The 13,881-nt window shown below is 33.5% G+C and overlaps 2 protein-coding genes across 2 annotated transcripts; both read left to right on the forward strand.

Moving 5' to 3' along the window:
• Nucleotides 1-988: 988 nt before the first annotated feature.
• On the forward strand, nucleotides 989-1,921 carry LOC115431146 (olfactory receptor 52B2-like). Its single transcript, XM_030151385.1, has one exon. It carries the CDS (start codon nucleotides 989-991, stop codon nucleotides 1,919-1,921), a length of 933 nt encoding a protein of 310 aa, XP_030007245.1.
• Nucleotides 1,922-6,735: 4,814 nt separating this feature from the next.
• On the forward strand, nucleotides 6,736-7,674 carry LOC115431669 (olfactory receptor 52K2-like). Its single transcript, XM_030152238.1, has one exon. The coding sequence runs from the start codon at nucleotides 6,736-6,738 to the stop codon at nucleotides 7,672-7,674; it is 939 nt and encodes a 312-aa protein (XP_030008098.1).
• The last annotated feature ends 6,207 nt before the right edge of the window (nucleotides 7,675-13,881 follow it).

The raw sequence follows: 13,881 nt of genomic DNA on the forward strand, positions 1-13,881 counted from the left end.
TTCATAGTTTTCACGCAGTATATCAGTAAATGCATGTTTCTTTGCTTCTAAAATTAAATGCATGGTGTCCAGCTGAGTGGACATTTTTGTAGCTCCTTGATTAAGTAGATTCATAAAAAATCCATCACATTGTTGTTGTTTTTTTTTTTCATGCCTAAAGAGGAATAAAAACACTCTGGAAAAAAAAATCTTGATTAAGGTTCTCATAATTCATGCATGAAAGGGTTAAACATAAGACACATAATACATATTCGAAAAGGAGTGAGAAGAAGCATAACTTATAAAATCCCAACCCCTTCTCCTTAAATAATAAATAACAGTAATACTCTTCCTAGTTCATGGAGGTAATATGCAAAAAAAAAATTGTTTTTGAAAAAAACTGTTAATTACAGTCTAACAATTAACAATTGACTTACACTCAAACATATTACTGCAGATCACGTTAATCAAGAACAGCAAAGTTACTGTAATGGTATGAATGTCAGTGTATGGGATGGTGCATAAGTGTCCACTGTTTCGGCTGAATATGGAACTGAAACAACAAAATCCATGAATATACAAGAGAACAGCTGTAGAATAACTGTCCACTGGAGTGACCACTATGCATGAAAGGGTTAAATAATTTTCCTGCCTGATCCAGAGTCTAATAACAGTGGGATATGGGTGTGTACTGGTGTGTGTACTGGTGTGACCATGCGCACACTATCCTTGTGTGTACGGTCCATAAAAGGGCCATGTCATTATCTTGTCTACCATCTGAAGGCTAAGGTTACAATAGCCTTTGTTCTTCCTTCTTCTGTCCTGAACCATGTTGTACGGCAGAGAAAAGTAAAATTAACAAACCGACTCAGGTAAGACACACACACACACACACACACACAATCTCCACTGCTTAACCCATGTCTGTTTCTAAATCATGTTCTTTTCATAATTTCTGTTCTTTTTCAGGGCATTGTTACTACATGAGTTGACAACAGCATTATACATCATGTCTGCAAATGCATCATCTGACCTGTTTCTATCACTGGAGAAGCTGGATTTACCTAATGCATATATCTACCCAGCCTTTTTATCTGGGCTTTTAACATATATATTCATCATGTTTTGCAACTTGTTGGTGTTAGTGGCTATTGCTGCAAGTAAGAAGTTACACAAACCCATGTTCATCCTGCTGTTCAACTTGCCAATCAATGACATGATAACTGCAACAGCTTTTTTCCCTCACTTTGTTTTGAGCATTGTGACAAAGCGAAGACTCATCCCCCCTCCTGCGTGTATTACTCAGGCGTTTCTGGTTCATCTCTGTGGTACAGGAAACTTGCTGATCTTAAGCGCAATGGCATATGACAGATATGTTGCAATATGTCGTCCTCTGAGGTATAATGCAGTCATGACTCCCCATAATTTAGTTAAAATTATAATTCTAATATGGTTTATTAGTTTTTCTCTGATTTTTACTTTGATAATGCTGGTTGCACAGTTTAAACTTTGCAGAACAAACATAGTGGATCTCTACTGTAACAATCCATCACTGGTAAAACTGGTGTGTGAGGACACCAGGGTGAATAATTATTATGGAATACTCACTATATTTATAGTAATGGGTGGTTCGTTTTTAATCGTAATGTACACGTACGCGCAGATCTTGTATACGTGTTTAAAGACAAATCAGTCTGATGCTCGGAAAAAAGCCATTCAGACATGTGGCTCACATTTAGCCGTGTTTTTAATCTTACAGATAAATACTACCTTCACACTTGCAGCTCACCGGATTAAAAATGCGTCCCCTTACATTAGGAGGGCCCTCGGTGTATCAGTTTTAATTTTCCCCCCTATTCTTGACCCCATTATATATGGACTGAAAATTACAGAACTGAAACAGGCCATAGTAAAGTTTTTAGGGAGAAGTTTCAAGTCGTAGTCGTTTGTAATTTTAGCAAGAATTTTGAGCGATGCAATAAATAAATAAATGCATAAATAAAGCAAGATTCATTGTCAGAAACAGAGACAGACACAAATTACTGCATTAGAAAATAAATAAATAGATAAATAAAAATCTGCAGATCATTCAGACACTGCTTCCAGAGGTTTTTTTTTTTTTTTTTAACTTCTATTTATTCAATTTTTCTGACAACTTTAGAAGCAGTAAGCAAACAAACATAGAAAACAGTCAGTAAAATTAAAATTAAAATGATGCTACAACACTGGGTTGTGTAATATATGCTTGTGCAACATCACAAGCACACTTAGGTAGTACATAATGTTTGTGCAATAGCTCATATCGCATTGTAATAAAAAAACAAAAACAAGTATGTGAATCAAGAATGTTTTTTCTTTATAATCAAAGTGAAAACAAAAAGTGATAGATATTCATCATGTTTTGTATCAAAGTCTAGATTATTCTGCACTCACAAAAGTTCCAGTGGATTCCTCCATTTCTGCAGGAACTACCAGAGTGACATCAAGTCTTTAAACTGCCTTACACAGTTATGAAATATACATCTGTGTAGATATGTTTAAGGACTATAAACTGAGTAGGACCTTTCGATCTATGGACTCAGGTCTAGTTGAGCTCAGAGTCCAGACTAAACACAGAAAAAGCTGCAAATAACTGGAACGTTTGTCTTTCCATGTGCCTCTAAATAAACTCTATAACTTTGGCTCTTTTTGTATCACGCTGTTTGCCTTAATCAATTCTTGCTGCTATGTTAGTCTGGAGGACTGTATATTCTTTCAGTCATTTTAATACAGGTTTTGTACAATTATTTCAGTCTTTTCTTTTATTGTTTTATGCACCTTGTATTTTGTTCTTTTCATATTTTTAATCTTCTGATTTTTTTTTATTGAATTGTCTTTGTGTATGAAATCAGCTATGTAATTAAACGTATTCAGTTATTTCAGAGTCTCTCAGTGTTTTATTATTATCTTATGTATTTGTTGCATATGTCTATTTCTAAAATGTGCATAGTTATATGTGTTAATAATTATTATCATATTGACTATAACCCCTCTGCAATATTACATGCCAAAACCTTTTTCTCTCACTTGTATTAGTGCACGACTAAGTTATTTCACCTAAGTGATAATGAACAATAACATTATGATATCTACTCTATAATAATACAGGCAGTTTAATAATTTGTCTGCATAATTGATACATTTGTCTTGAATAGATGTAAAATTAAATAATAAATGAATATTAGGGAAAAGTAATATAAAAGTGCTTTGTTGCAGATATGGCTACTTGAAAATTAACTGAAATATAAACGTGAAAATAACCATCTTATAAAAAGAAATACTTTGCTTTATTTGTGTACATACGTTGTGTGGTGTGGTGGTAGTAGTAGGGTGAACATTGTATGTATGTTACATATGTCAAATGTGTCCTACTATACAAGAAGAGATGAAGATATGAGCAGTGTGTAATGTTTGACATGTTCCACATAGTGCAATAAACATTTATTATAAAATTAGACTATGACAGTGTTTAAGTGTTAAAGTGTTCAAGTATTATGGGATTATTATAGTAATTTCACATTTCACAGCTGGTAGTCACTTAGTATAAAAACATCAATATTGTGTTACCATCAACAATGTGTAATTGTATATAATAAATCATCTATAGAAAATGTGTTTTTTCCTGCAGTAGTGAGAGGTAATTTCTCAGCATGAATAATCACAGGCTTTATTGACTGAATGCAGTTTCATGCTGTTTCATGCTGGAACTGCAAGCAGGAAGCATTCAGGGGAAACAGCAGTTTTTCCTTAAATGTCAGTTTTATTTATTTATTTATTTACACATCACGAACAGCAAGTAAAAAATTTAAAACACATTTTTCATGCAAGTAACAGATAAGAAAACATAAAAAACATGAAAAAAGTTTTAGTCTGGTTATGTCAAAAAAGGAGGTAATTGAAGAAGTTAGAAGCTACAGCTGACATATAGAAATATTAAATACACTCCTTAACCTCAAAAGCAGAAAGTCTATTCAACAGTATATCATATGGAATAGCACATATGCAATAATACACATGTCCAGAGTCATGGTCATTGATATATTTTTATTTTTATTAGAAAATGTAAACTTTACATCTGGAAGAACATCCAGACACAACAAAGCACTGAAGTATTTAACTTTTCTCTTCAACTTGAAGAAAATGCTACAAACCAAGCAACACATTTTTTTTTTTTCAAAAGTATATTTATTGAGATTTTTACAGGCTATATATACAAAATAGAAAGATATAAACAAACTAACTAACAAACAGAAAGGCACATTTAAAATCAGTGCTTGAATCCATGAGAGTCCTTCCAGATGATGAGTAGCATTGTCAGAATACAGCATATGACTGTGGACCTGTACAAGGAATAATTATGATGTCCCAGATACCCACAACAGATAAGTCAAATCTTTGTTCTTTATATAATCAATGAAACGGTCCCACACTTTTTCAAGTGTGTTGTTTGTCTTTTAAAGTGTATGTGATTTTTTCAAGTGGTAAACATAAAGAAAATTCTTTGAGCCAGTTTGCTCTGCTCAGTTTGCCCATTTCTTTCCATGACAGAGCAATCACTCTCTTTGTATATTCCCAGGTTTATGAGGATTTTCTCACAGTGATTTATGTGAATTTTTTCAGAGTATAATCCTAATATAAAAACTTGGGTTGCAGCACTAGTTTCACTGATAAAATCTTCTGTAACATACCTCTAACTTCTCCCCAAAATTCCTTGAACCATAGCCAGTGGAACAAAGTGCCCTTTGCATCTATTACACAGATCTGGGATCTGTATGTTGAATTTAAGTTTGTCTGGTGTAAAATAAAATCTCATTAGCCAATTAAATTGCAGCATTTTTTGACATGTATTGCCCGTCTGTGTTTGGGCTACCTCACAGACTTTAGTCCATTGTTCCATAATTTTATCCTCCTGTAAATCAGTTTTCCGAGCTTTAAATTTAGAAACGGAAGATTCACAAGAAGATGACATGAGCAAATTATACATTTCAGAAATCATACCTTTACAATAAGGAAAACAACACATATTCCACTGCAAATTACACACTTCATTTCATCAAACATAGAGGTCCGGTGATAATATTAGTCATGTGCAAACTGACATAATTTGGTGGGATTTGCATCATATTTTGTTTCTCTTAAGCATTTAAGTTAAATTTATGACCTTTTATAGACCTTTTAAGTGTACTTAACCCTATAACGCCAAACCTATCATATTTGATACATGAGTTTTGATGCCCTCTACATGATCAGCGTGTGATTTTTTTCTTCAAAAACCTGATGTATACTATTAGATACATGCAATACACAGATAATCCACCAGGAGGGGGAGCTCGCTCACCAGAGGCCTTTCCAGAGACACTACAAGACTGTCATTAATGAGGAAGGAGGCAGTATTTTGGAAAGGAATTACCAATTTGTCAGGCATGTGTGTGTTATATTATATTTGTGTTTGTTCAAAACTAGTAATATTTGAGCATTGAGACCCGATGTATCAAATATGATACAAAATTGAAACTCATACATGGAAAATGATATTTGAAAAAAATTTTTTGGTTGTTCAGAAGGACCAATAAAGGCTCCAGTTTCAAAGAACTGGAATTTTCTGTTAATCAGGCTTTATAGCAGTGGTTCCCAACCTTTTTTGGCTCTTGACCCCATTTTAACATCACAAATTTCTGGCAACCCCAGACATTCAAAACAGAGACTTTTTTTTTTTTTTTTTTTGCTATAATTAATTTGTTTTTGATCATGTAATAGTTTGCTATACTATGTTGCAAATAAACATTAATTTTAGACCCATTTAGTCTATATATAGTAGTATATAGTATATTATTATGGACGGAGGCAGAAAAGCCAGGTGTAGATTACTGCACAAAGTGAGAATTTTATTTTCCTTGGTCAGAATATGTACAGTCACTCCAGCTTGGAGGGTGACTTACAAGGCTGACAATTAATACTGAACAAACAAGAACTCAAACTACGAATTATGAAAGAGCTGCAGCATCTGAAACCGACCACAATGAACATTTGAAAGATAAACAGTACCACAGTGCTTCAGTTTCAGCTTCACAGTTTGTCATGTCTTTTATGGATTGGGGCTGTCTCTCAACTCACTATATATTTTTTATTAGTGAGTTTTTATTTTTGTCAATTACTAGAAATTTCAGGCGACCCCATTTGAATTCCAGGTGACCCCATGTGGGGTCCTGACCCTGAGGTTGAAAAACACTGCTTTACAGGGTTAAATCAGACATTAGCTTTTTTTTTTCTAAACTCTCTTGTGAGGGTGTTCCTTTTGAGAATCCCCAAACACTCAAAGGTTCAACATTACATCCATTCGACCCAGGGGGACTCAGTCCTCTATAAAACCTGCCAGTCCTCCCATACTCTGGCTGATCACTGTCAGAACAGGGTCCATGATGCTCCACTACATGTTATTTACCTCAGCTTAGTAGATGTTTCTACATGCATTATAAGTTAGTGAAAAAACCTTATAATCTATCTCTTGAAGGTGTAATGAGTCAAATTTGAATGCATTTCTAGACTTTTCTTGGGTACATTCTGCTTTTAACAGTGATATTACTGAATATTAACTTGCATTTTATTTTGATGATCATTGTAGTGTTTGTACATAATTGCTGTTTTTGCATTTCTTTTCTTCTGCTACTTACTAATTACAGTGTCATTAACATTGCAGGAGAACAACAGCGTACATCAATGGATAACCTCTACAATGCATCATCATATTTAACAATGCAAAGCTATAATCTCTCCGGTGAAAGTGTGTTTCCTGCTTTTCTTTTTGCATGTCTAGGCTATATGATTATACTTTTTTGCAACCTCGTGCTAATCCTCACCATCATTCTGAACAAATGTCTGCATCAGCCCATGTACTTACTTCTAGTCAATCTTCCTATTAATGACCTAATAGGTTCTTCAGGGTTTTTTATTCAAACTATTAAACAGCTACTGACAAACAACAGGACCATACACTACCCAGCATGCATTGCTCAGGCTTTTGTCATTCACATTTATGGTGCAGGTGCTGTGTTTATTCTGACTGCCATGGCATACGACAGATACATTGCAATATGTTTCCCTCTGAAGTACAACACTGTTATGACTAATGCCCATGTCATGAGGATAATCACACTTGTGTGGTTGAGCTGTTTTGTTACAATGGGCTTGCTTTTTGCTCTGCTTTTACGTTTTCCCCACTGCCGATCAGAAATCACAAACCCCTACTGTGATAATCCGTCTCTGTTGGCTCTGGTCTGTGAAGACAAAAGCATCAACAACATTTACGGCCTTCTTATTTCTGCTTTGTCGCAAGTAGTGGCTAATGGGCTGATTCTGTACACGTATCTTCGCATCCTAATCGCATGTTTCAGATCCAAACACTCAGATACAAGAGTTAAAGCTCTGCAGACGTGTGCCACGCATCTAACCATTTTCCTCCTGTTCGAGTGTTTGGGTCTTTTCACTATAATATCCTACAGAATACAGAGAGCTTCACCACATTTAAGAAGATTCATGGGGGTGGCGACTTTAATATTCCCCCCAACACTGAATCCAATCATTTATGGGCTGAAAACGAAAGAAATAAGGGATAAAATCATTCAGTTTTTTAGGAATAAAATTAATCACTTTCAGTAGAGTGTCAGTGGAAAATGTGGATAGCTGTTTTTTTTTTGTTTATTTGTTTGTTTGTTTTAATATTGATGCTTTTGCTAAATATGTCTCTCTGCATCTTTGTACCTTCATAACTTAATTTAACTGAATTTTCTTTTTTTGTTTTCATTTTGTTTTTATTGAAAAAGGTGACACGCATCTAACTTTTTTTTCTCCTATTCGAGTGTTTGGGTCTTTAGAGACTTTTCACTATAATATTCCCCCCGATATTGAATCCAATCATCTATGGGCTGAAAACGAAAGAAATAAGGGATAAAATCATTCAGTTTTTTAGGAATAAAATTATCACTTTCAGTAGAGTGTCAATGGAAAATGTGGATAGCTGTTTTTTTTTTTTTTTTTTAATATTGACGCTTTTTCTAAATACGTCTCTGCATTTCTGTAACTTCATAACTTAGTTTAACTTCTTTTTTTTTTTTCATTTTGTTTTTATTGAAAAAGGTGACAAAATATCTCCAACATTACCATTCATACAGATAGTATCTATTAGAGCCCTTTTTGTATTTCTTATTTTATACATACAATAGTGTAAAAAAAAAAAAAAAAGAAAAAAAAAAAAACTAACTAACTAACATATGAACTGGGTGCTTACAGTTTTGGTATTATTCACTGAAAAACAATCATAGCATTACAATACCTCTGGGTTCTTTTATTTTTATTTTATTTTATTTTATTTATTTTGAACATGGAAAGAAACAAAATAAAACAAAATGAAGCAAATTAAGACAAAAACAAAATAACATTTAAATGAAAAGAATCTATCTTTAAGTACATGCAAGTCTGAATTTTGCAGGGTCGAAAATGAGTCAGAAGAGGTATAAACTTATTTAATCCTACCCTTCAAGTGCTTTTACATCTTTATCTCTAGCTTATTACAACAATCAAACAATGCATTTTTCCTAATTTTATACATGTTTATGCAAAAAAAACAAAAACAAGATGAAGAATAAATACAGGGAGATTATAAAAAAGGACATTTTTAGAGGAGTGATACAAATTCTGGGTGGCTAGAAGATACAAACTTGATCCATTTATCCCAAATATGACAAAATGTATCCTTCTGGTTTCTGATTGAGTAAGTCCATTTTTTCATTTTGAATATTTGCAAAATGATCTCATGCCAATCTTTTATTAATTTAACTTAATTTTCAAGTGACAAGTACAATATGTGTTTCACAGTTTGCTGCTTGGTGATGAATATACAAGTCATATAAAAACACTTTCTCACAACTATGCATGTACAGGAAAAAGTTAACTTAACACACACTTTTATACAAATAAGGCAGCAGTGTTAAGTACCTATTGTGAGTATGTCAAGAAGTGCACTTAGAGTTCATATAGTTTTGTAAATTACCAGACCATCTGTGATATTCTGTTGAAATTCACTTTAACAGCCTTTCCATGTGACTTTTAATATCCTTTTCTTGGAATATTAGTTGTGTCTAAAATGTTTCTTGCATCAGATGGTCTTGATTTGTACACTTTTTGTTACTGACAAAACTGGATTGTGTTGATATTAATACAAACCGCTTTTTTTTCCTCCACTGAAGTTGTAAAGTAAAATGTAAAAAGTGTAAAATAAATGTGTCTTTTGCTGGATTTGTGATGTAAATTTGCTCACAAGAAAACCCTGAAAGCTTTATAAGTCACATTAATGTCAAATAAGTGTTCACTACTTTGTCACAGCAGTCTAGTAATGATTTCAAAAGTTATATTAATATTTAAAAAACAACTGAATGAAGTTCCTACTCATCAGCATTGTTTTAAACATATAAAATAGGCTGTTCTGAACATGTTAACAGATAATGTTGTAAACACAGTGCATCATCAAAGTTGGTTAAACATCTGATTATTTTTAGTATTATTAAGTTAATCAAATAAGACAATATTTACACTTTGGTAAATTTAATAAATATGAAAAAAAAAAAAAGTTTCTTAAAATCAATATTTGGACATAAGCGTTATTCAAATAGTAATAAGTCAAGGTGGACAGTTATGGGAACTTTATATGAACATTATGGTATCTGGAAAATAGGGACATGACATTCAAATTATTACTGTTTTATTTTTTATTATTATGACTGCTCTATTTACACACACACACACACACACACACACACACACACACACACACACACACACACACACACATATATATAAAAAGCTGTAAAGCTGCTTTAACCCTTTCATGCATGAATTATGAGAACGTTAATCAAGATTTTTTTTCTTTATTCCTCTTTATGCATTTAAAAAACAATGAGGTGATTTTTTTTTTTTTTAAATGAAGCTATTTTTCATAGAGTTGCAAAAATGTGTGTTTAATTTTTAAAGCAACGAAACATGTATTTACTGATATACTGTGTGAAAACTATGAAATAAAACATTAAATGCTGCTAATTTGATGTTTTGTCACATTTTAACATACACTACAAACAAATAGTTATGGATATTTAAAATTTTTGATGCTATTTTTTTTTCAGTTGGGATTTTTGCACAATGCTTTTTGTGTGTGTGTGTGTGTGTGTGTGTGTGTGTGTGTGAATTGAATTGAAATACATTTTTTAAATGACCAGACATAGTTTTATTTACAAATAGCAAAAATGACCAAAAAAAAAAAAAGACAAAAAACAAAAAGAAATATCCTTAACTTTTTGTTTGTAGTGAACTCCAATACTAGTCACTTCATGGAGATAATATGCCAAAAAAAAAAAAAAAAAAAAAAACTTTTGTTGTTAATTACAGTCTAATAACGATAACAAGGAATTGATTTACACTCAAATATGTTAGATTTGGTTTATCAAGAAGAGCCAAGTTACAGTACTGTTATCAGTTGCAGTGTTTTGTGTATTGTGTTGGCTGATATGAAACTAAAATAACAAAATCCATGAATTATACAAGAGAACAGCTGTAGAATAACTGTCCACTTTAGTGACCACTGTGCATGAAAGGGTTAATTGAGCAAAAATGCATTCTTAGTGTGTATTGACCATACAAATACAGCAGAGGGCGCCATCCCTACACACTTGGCTCACTCATGTGACTCGTCTTGGTTAGCTGCCCTCTTGTGTCTGTTGAGGTGTATAGCAGGAGGGTAGACATGAACAGTTGAAAAGGCTGTAAGGGTACTGCTTCCTGTCATGGGGTCAGAGGTCACACAAAATAACGATTTTAACCTTTAGAATCAACTTAGTTCAACGATGGTGGAAAACATCCATTATTAGCACAGACATTGACTTTAATAGTAAGGATGGGTTATAACACTATCTGATAATCTTTGTGAGGGTTTTGTCAGTTTAAGTACAATATCTGTTAACGCAAAATATATTAGCCCATAATGACCCAGTGTTACTTTTATGGCAGTTTCTCACTATTTAACCTTTCGTAAATGATTTATTATCATCATTTATCATAATATTGTGCTCTCTGTTTTGCATTTTTTTCAGTTAAAATCAGGTATTTTCTGATATTTAATTTACCGATTGTGTATTCAAATCATGATGCTGAGATTACATTGGATGATTATTATACCAAAAACAGAGAAAACTGCAGAAAACTGACTTTTTCAGTAAAATATATCATTAACTGAACTAGGGCTGAAAGATATATCGTTATTGTATCGATATCTAGATATGAACATTCAAGATATTAATATCGAAAAAGCAACGATATAAACGATATAGATTTCTGCAGTAAAAAAACATTTTCTGCAGTAAAATGTTTGATTTTTAATTTATTTATTCGTACTTTATGTTAATGTTGATGACTAGCAGTGAGTTCTTATAACTAAAACTGCATTTTCCACATTCTTTTGTATTATGATGTTTGTATTTTTCTGATAAATCCTTGGTTTGCACCGAACCCGTAGTCATATCGTTTCGTATCGATATCGAGATATCTGGCATGAATATAGAGATATGAAATTTTGTCCATATTGTTCAGTCCTAAACTGAACATAAACCCAGTGTGTCCATCCACTGTCACTGATCCAACTCCATGGGTTTTACCGGTGAATCAATGTTGTAGAAGATGACAGTGTTTCCACGGTAACTACAGTGCCTCTGAATGTCCGAATGGGTCATATCTGATGACTATGAAAAAATGACAAACTGTATTTTATACCAATTATTTACATATATTGATGGGATTAGCGGCTCAGAAGTTATTAAACATTTTAGATCAGTAGATACTGTTGGTCACTGGTGGATGTTTGGGTCTTTATGGGTTAAATTAAGTCTTTCACCAACTAAAGTATGTACTATTGTGAAAAGATTCTGCTGGTCTGGGGAAATCTTGTAAAAGGTCAAGAGTAGAAACCACTGAATGTCAGAAGCTTCATGAATCTTTAATGAACAGACACATGAGCCTGGGGAAAACTCCACACAGTTAACACTACTGCATCCAACAACACAATCATGAGGAGGAACCACTACATCAACTTTGAGCAGAGACAGAACCAAGTACTCTGGACCTGAACTTATGTCAGTGTCAGAAAATATCACATTTCATCTTGTTTTTATGTACTGAAGATGAAAAGGACTATCCAGTCTGTTGTCAGTGAAAGGTACTAAAGGAGCATCTGTGTTGACACGTATATGTGAATGTGAAAGCATATACTGGAATTTTAGAGACATACCCTTTCTTTTTTGTCAACATCTTTTCCCTGAAGTCTGTAGTCATTTCAGGAGGACAAAGCCAGGCTGCGTTTGCAGTTTTCTACAATCACTGAAACGCATTTTGAAAGATACACCCTTTTCTCAAAGCTCTACACACAAAAGCCTGATTCCAACCTGCATTCATAAAACCTCTAACTAGTCTGGCAAAAATCAAACTGTTGCCTCAGAACCAATTTACCAGCAGTCAACCGCAAAATAGACACACAGAGAGTCAACGTGTAAGAGCAGTCATCACACAATACACAGCAAAATAGAAAACACTGCATCCATCCTTCATGTGAATCCTGTTGTGTTGGTGACTCCTTCAAAGTTCATATTTTCTTCAGCAACTTTCTTCTGTATTTCTGTATTCACTTTTTTTTTTTTTTTTACCCTGCCCTACGAAGGGGAGACGAGGGGTATCGTTTTCAGTTTGGTTTTTGGTTTGGTTCGAGCAAAAACTAAGAACTAACACGTTTTCTACATTTTGCAAGAAGTAAATCTATGCAGTCACTGGTACATAACTAAAACACACACACATCGCACCTGAAAACGGTAAAATCAAGTGTGAGAACTTAAAAACATGGAGGAAGTGAGAGGAAGAACAAAGAACAGGATAAGACAACAGACGGAGAATTATTTGACAAGATCAGGATTATATTTTCCTCATTGTTAATCCGGAGATGACACTGTGGATGTGGATCTGCTGATGTGGTCCCAACTGAACAGATCCATAAACCACCCACCCCCAGACCTTTACTGGAACAGTGCACGGACCGCTCACATGTTACTATAGATACTCTTTCCCAAGAATTTATAGCATATAAAGTTGGGATTTTACCTTTCTTTGTGTTTTATTACCCACCCCCAAAGGAGAGGCAAGGGGTATTGTTTTTGGTTCGGTTTGTTTGTTTGGTTGTTGGCACTCTAGCAGCAAAACTTTTGGTTGAATTCATACCAAATTTGGTTTGTAGATTAGATTAGATTAGATTAGATTAGATGTCTAGATATGACTGTGCCTTGTTAACAAAGGCATTTTAATGTGTAAAGAGAGTCCCTTGGATTTTTCTTCCAGTTTGGTATCTACTTTATGAATCCCTTTTTTCAAAGAGCACCTATAACCAACTCTTTTTTGGTCCGAGAAGCATTCCTTCTCATGAATTTTTGGTTTATAGATTGCCAGTGATGCAGAATAGATCTTATTACATTTTGGGAGAAGTAGGTCAAAGTCACATTTTTTTGAATGAATTTTTAAAACGCTTTTTTCCCCCATTTACTTATAATGGGAGAAATTTCAAATGTCTGTTGCTGCAAAATGATTGAATGAATTCATACCAAAGTTGGTTCATAGATTTTCAGTAACCCAGAATAGATGTCATTATATTTTGGGAAAAGCAGTCAAAGATGAAATTTTTTTATTAATCTTTTTTTTTTAAAATTTCCCCCATTTACTTATAATGGGTGAAATTTCAAGTGTCTGTAGCAGTAAAATTATTAAATGAATTCATACCAAATTTGG

This window comes from Sphaeramia orbicularis, chromosome 13, assembly GCF_902148855.1.
Source record: "Sphaeramia orbicularis chromosome 13, fSphaOr1.1, whole genome shotgun sequence".
Lineage (NCBI taxonomy): Eukaryota > Metazoa > Chordata > Actinopteri > Kurtiformes > Apogonidae > Sphaeramia > Sphaeramia orbicularis.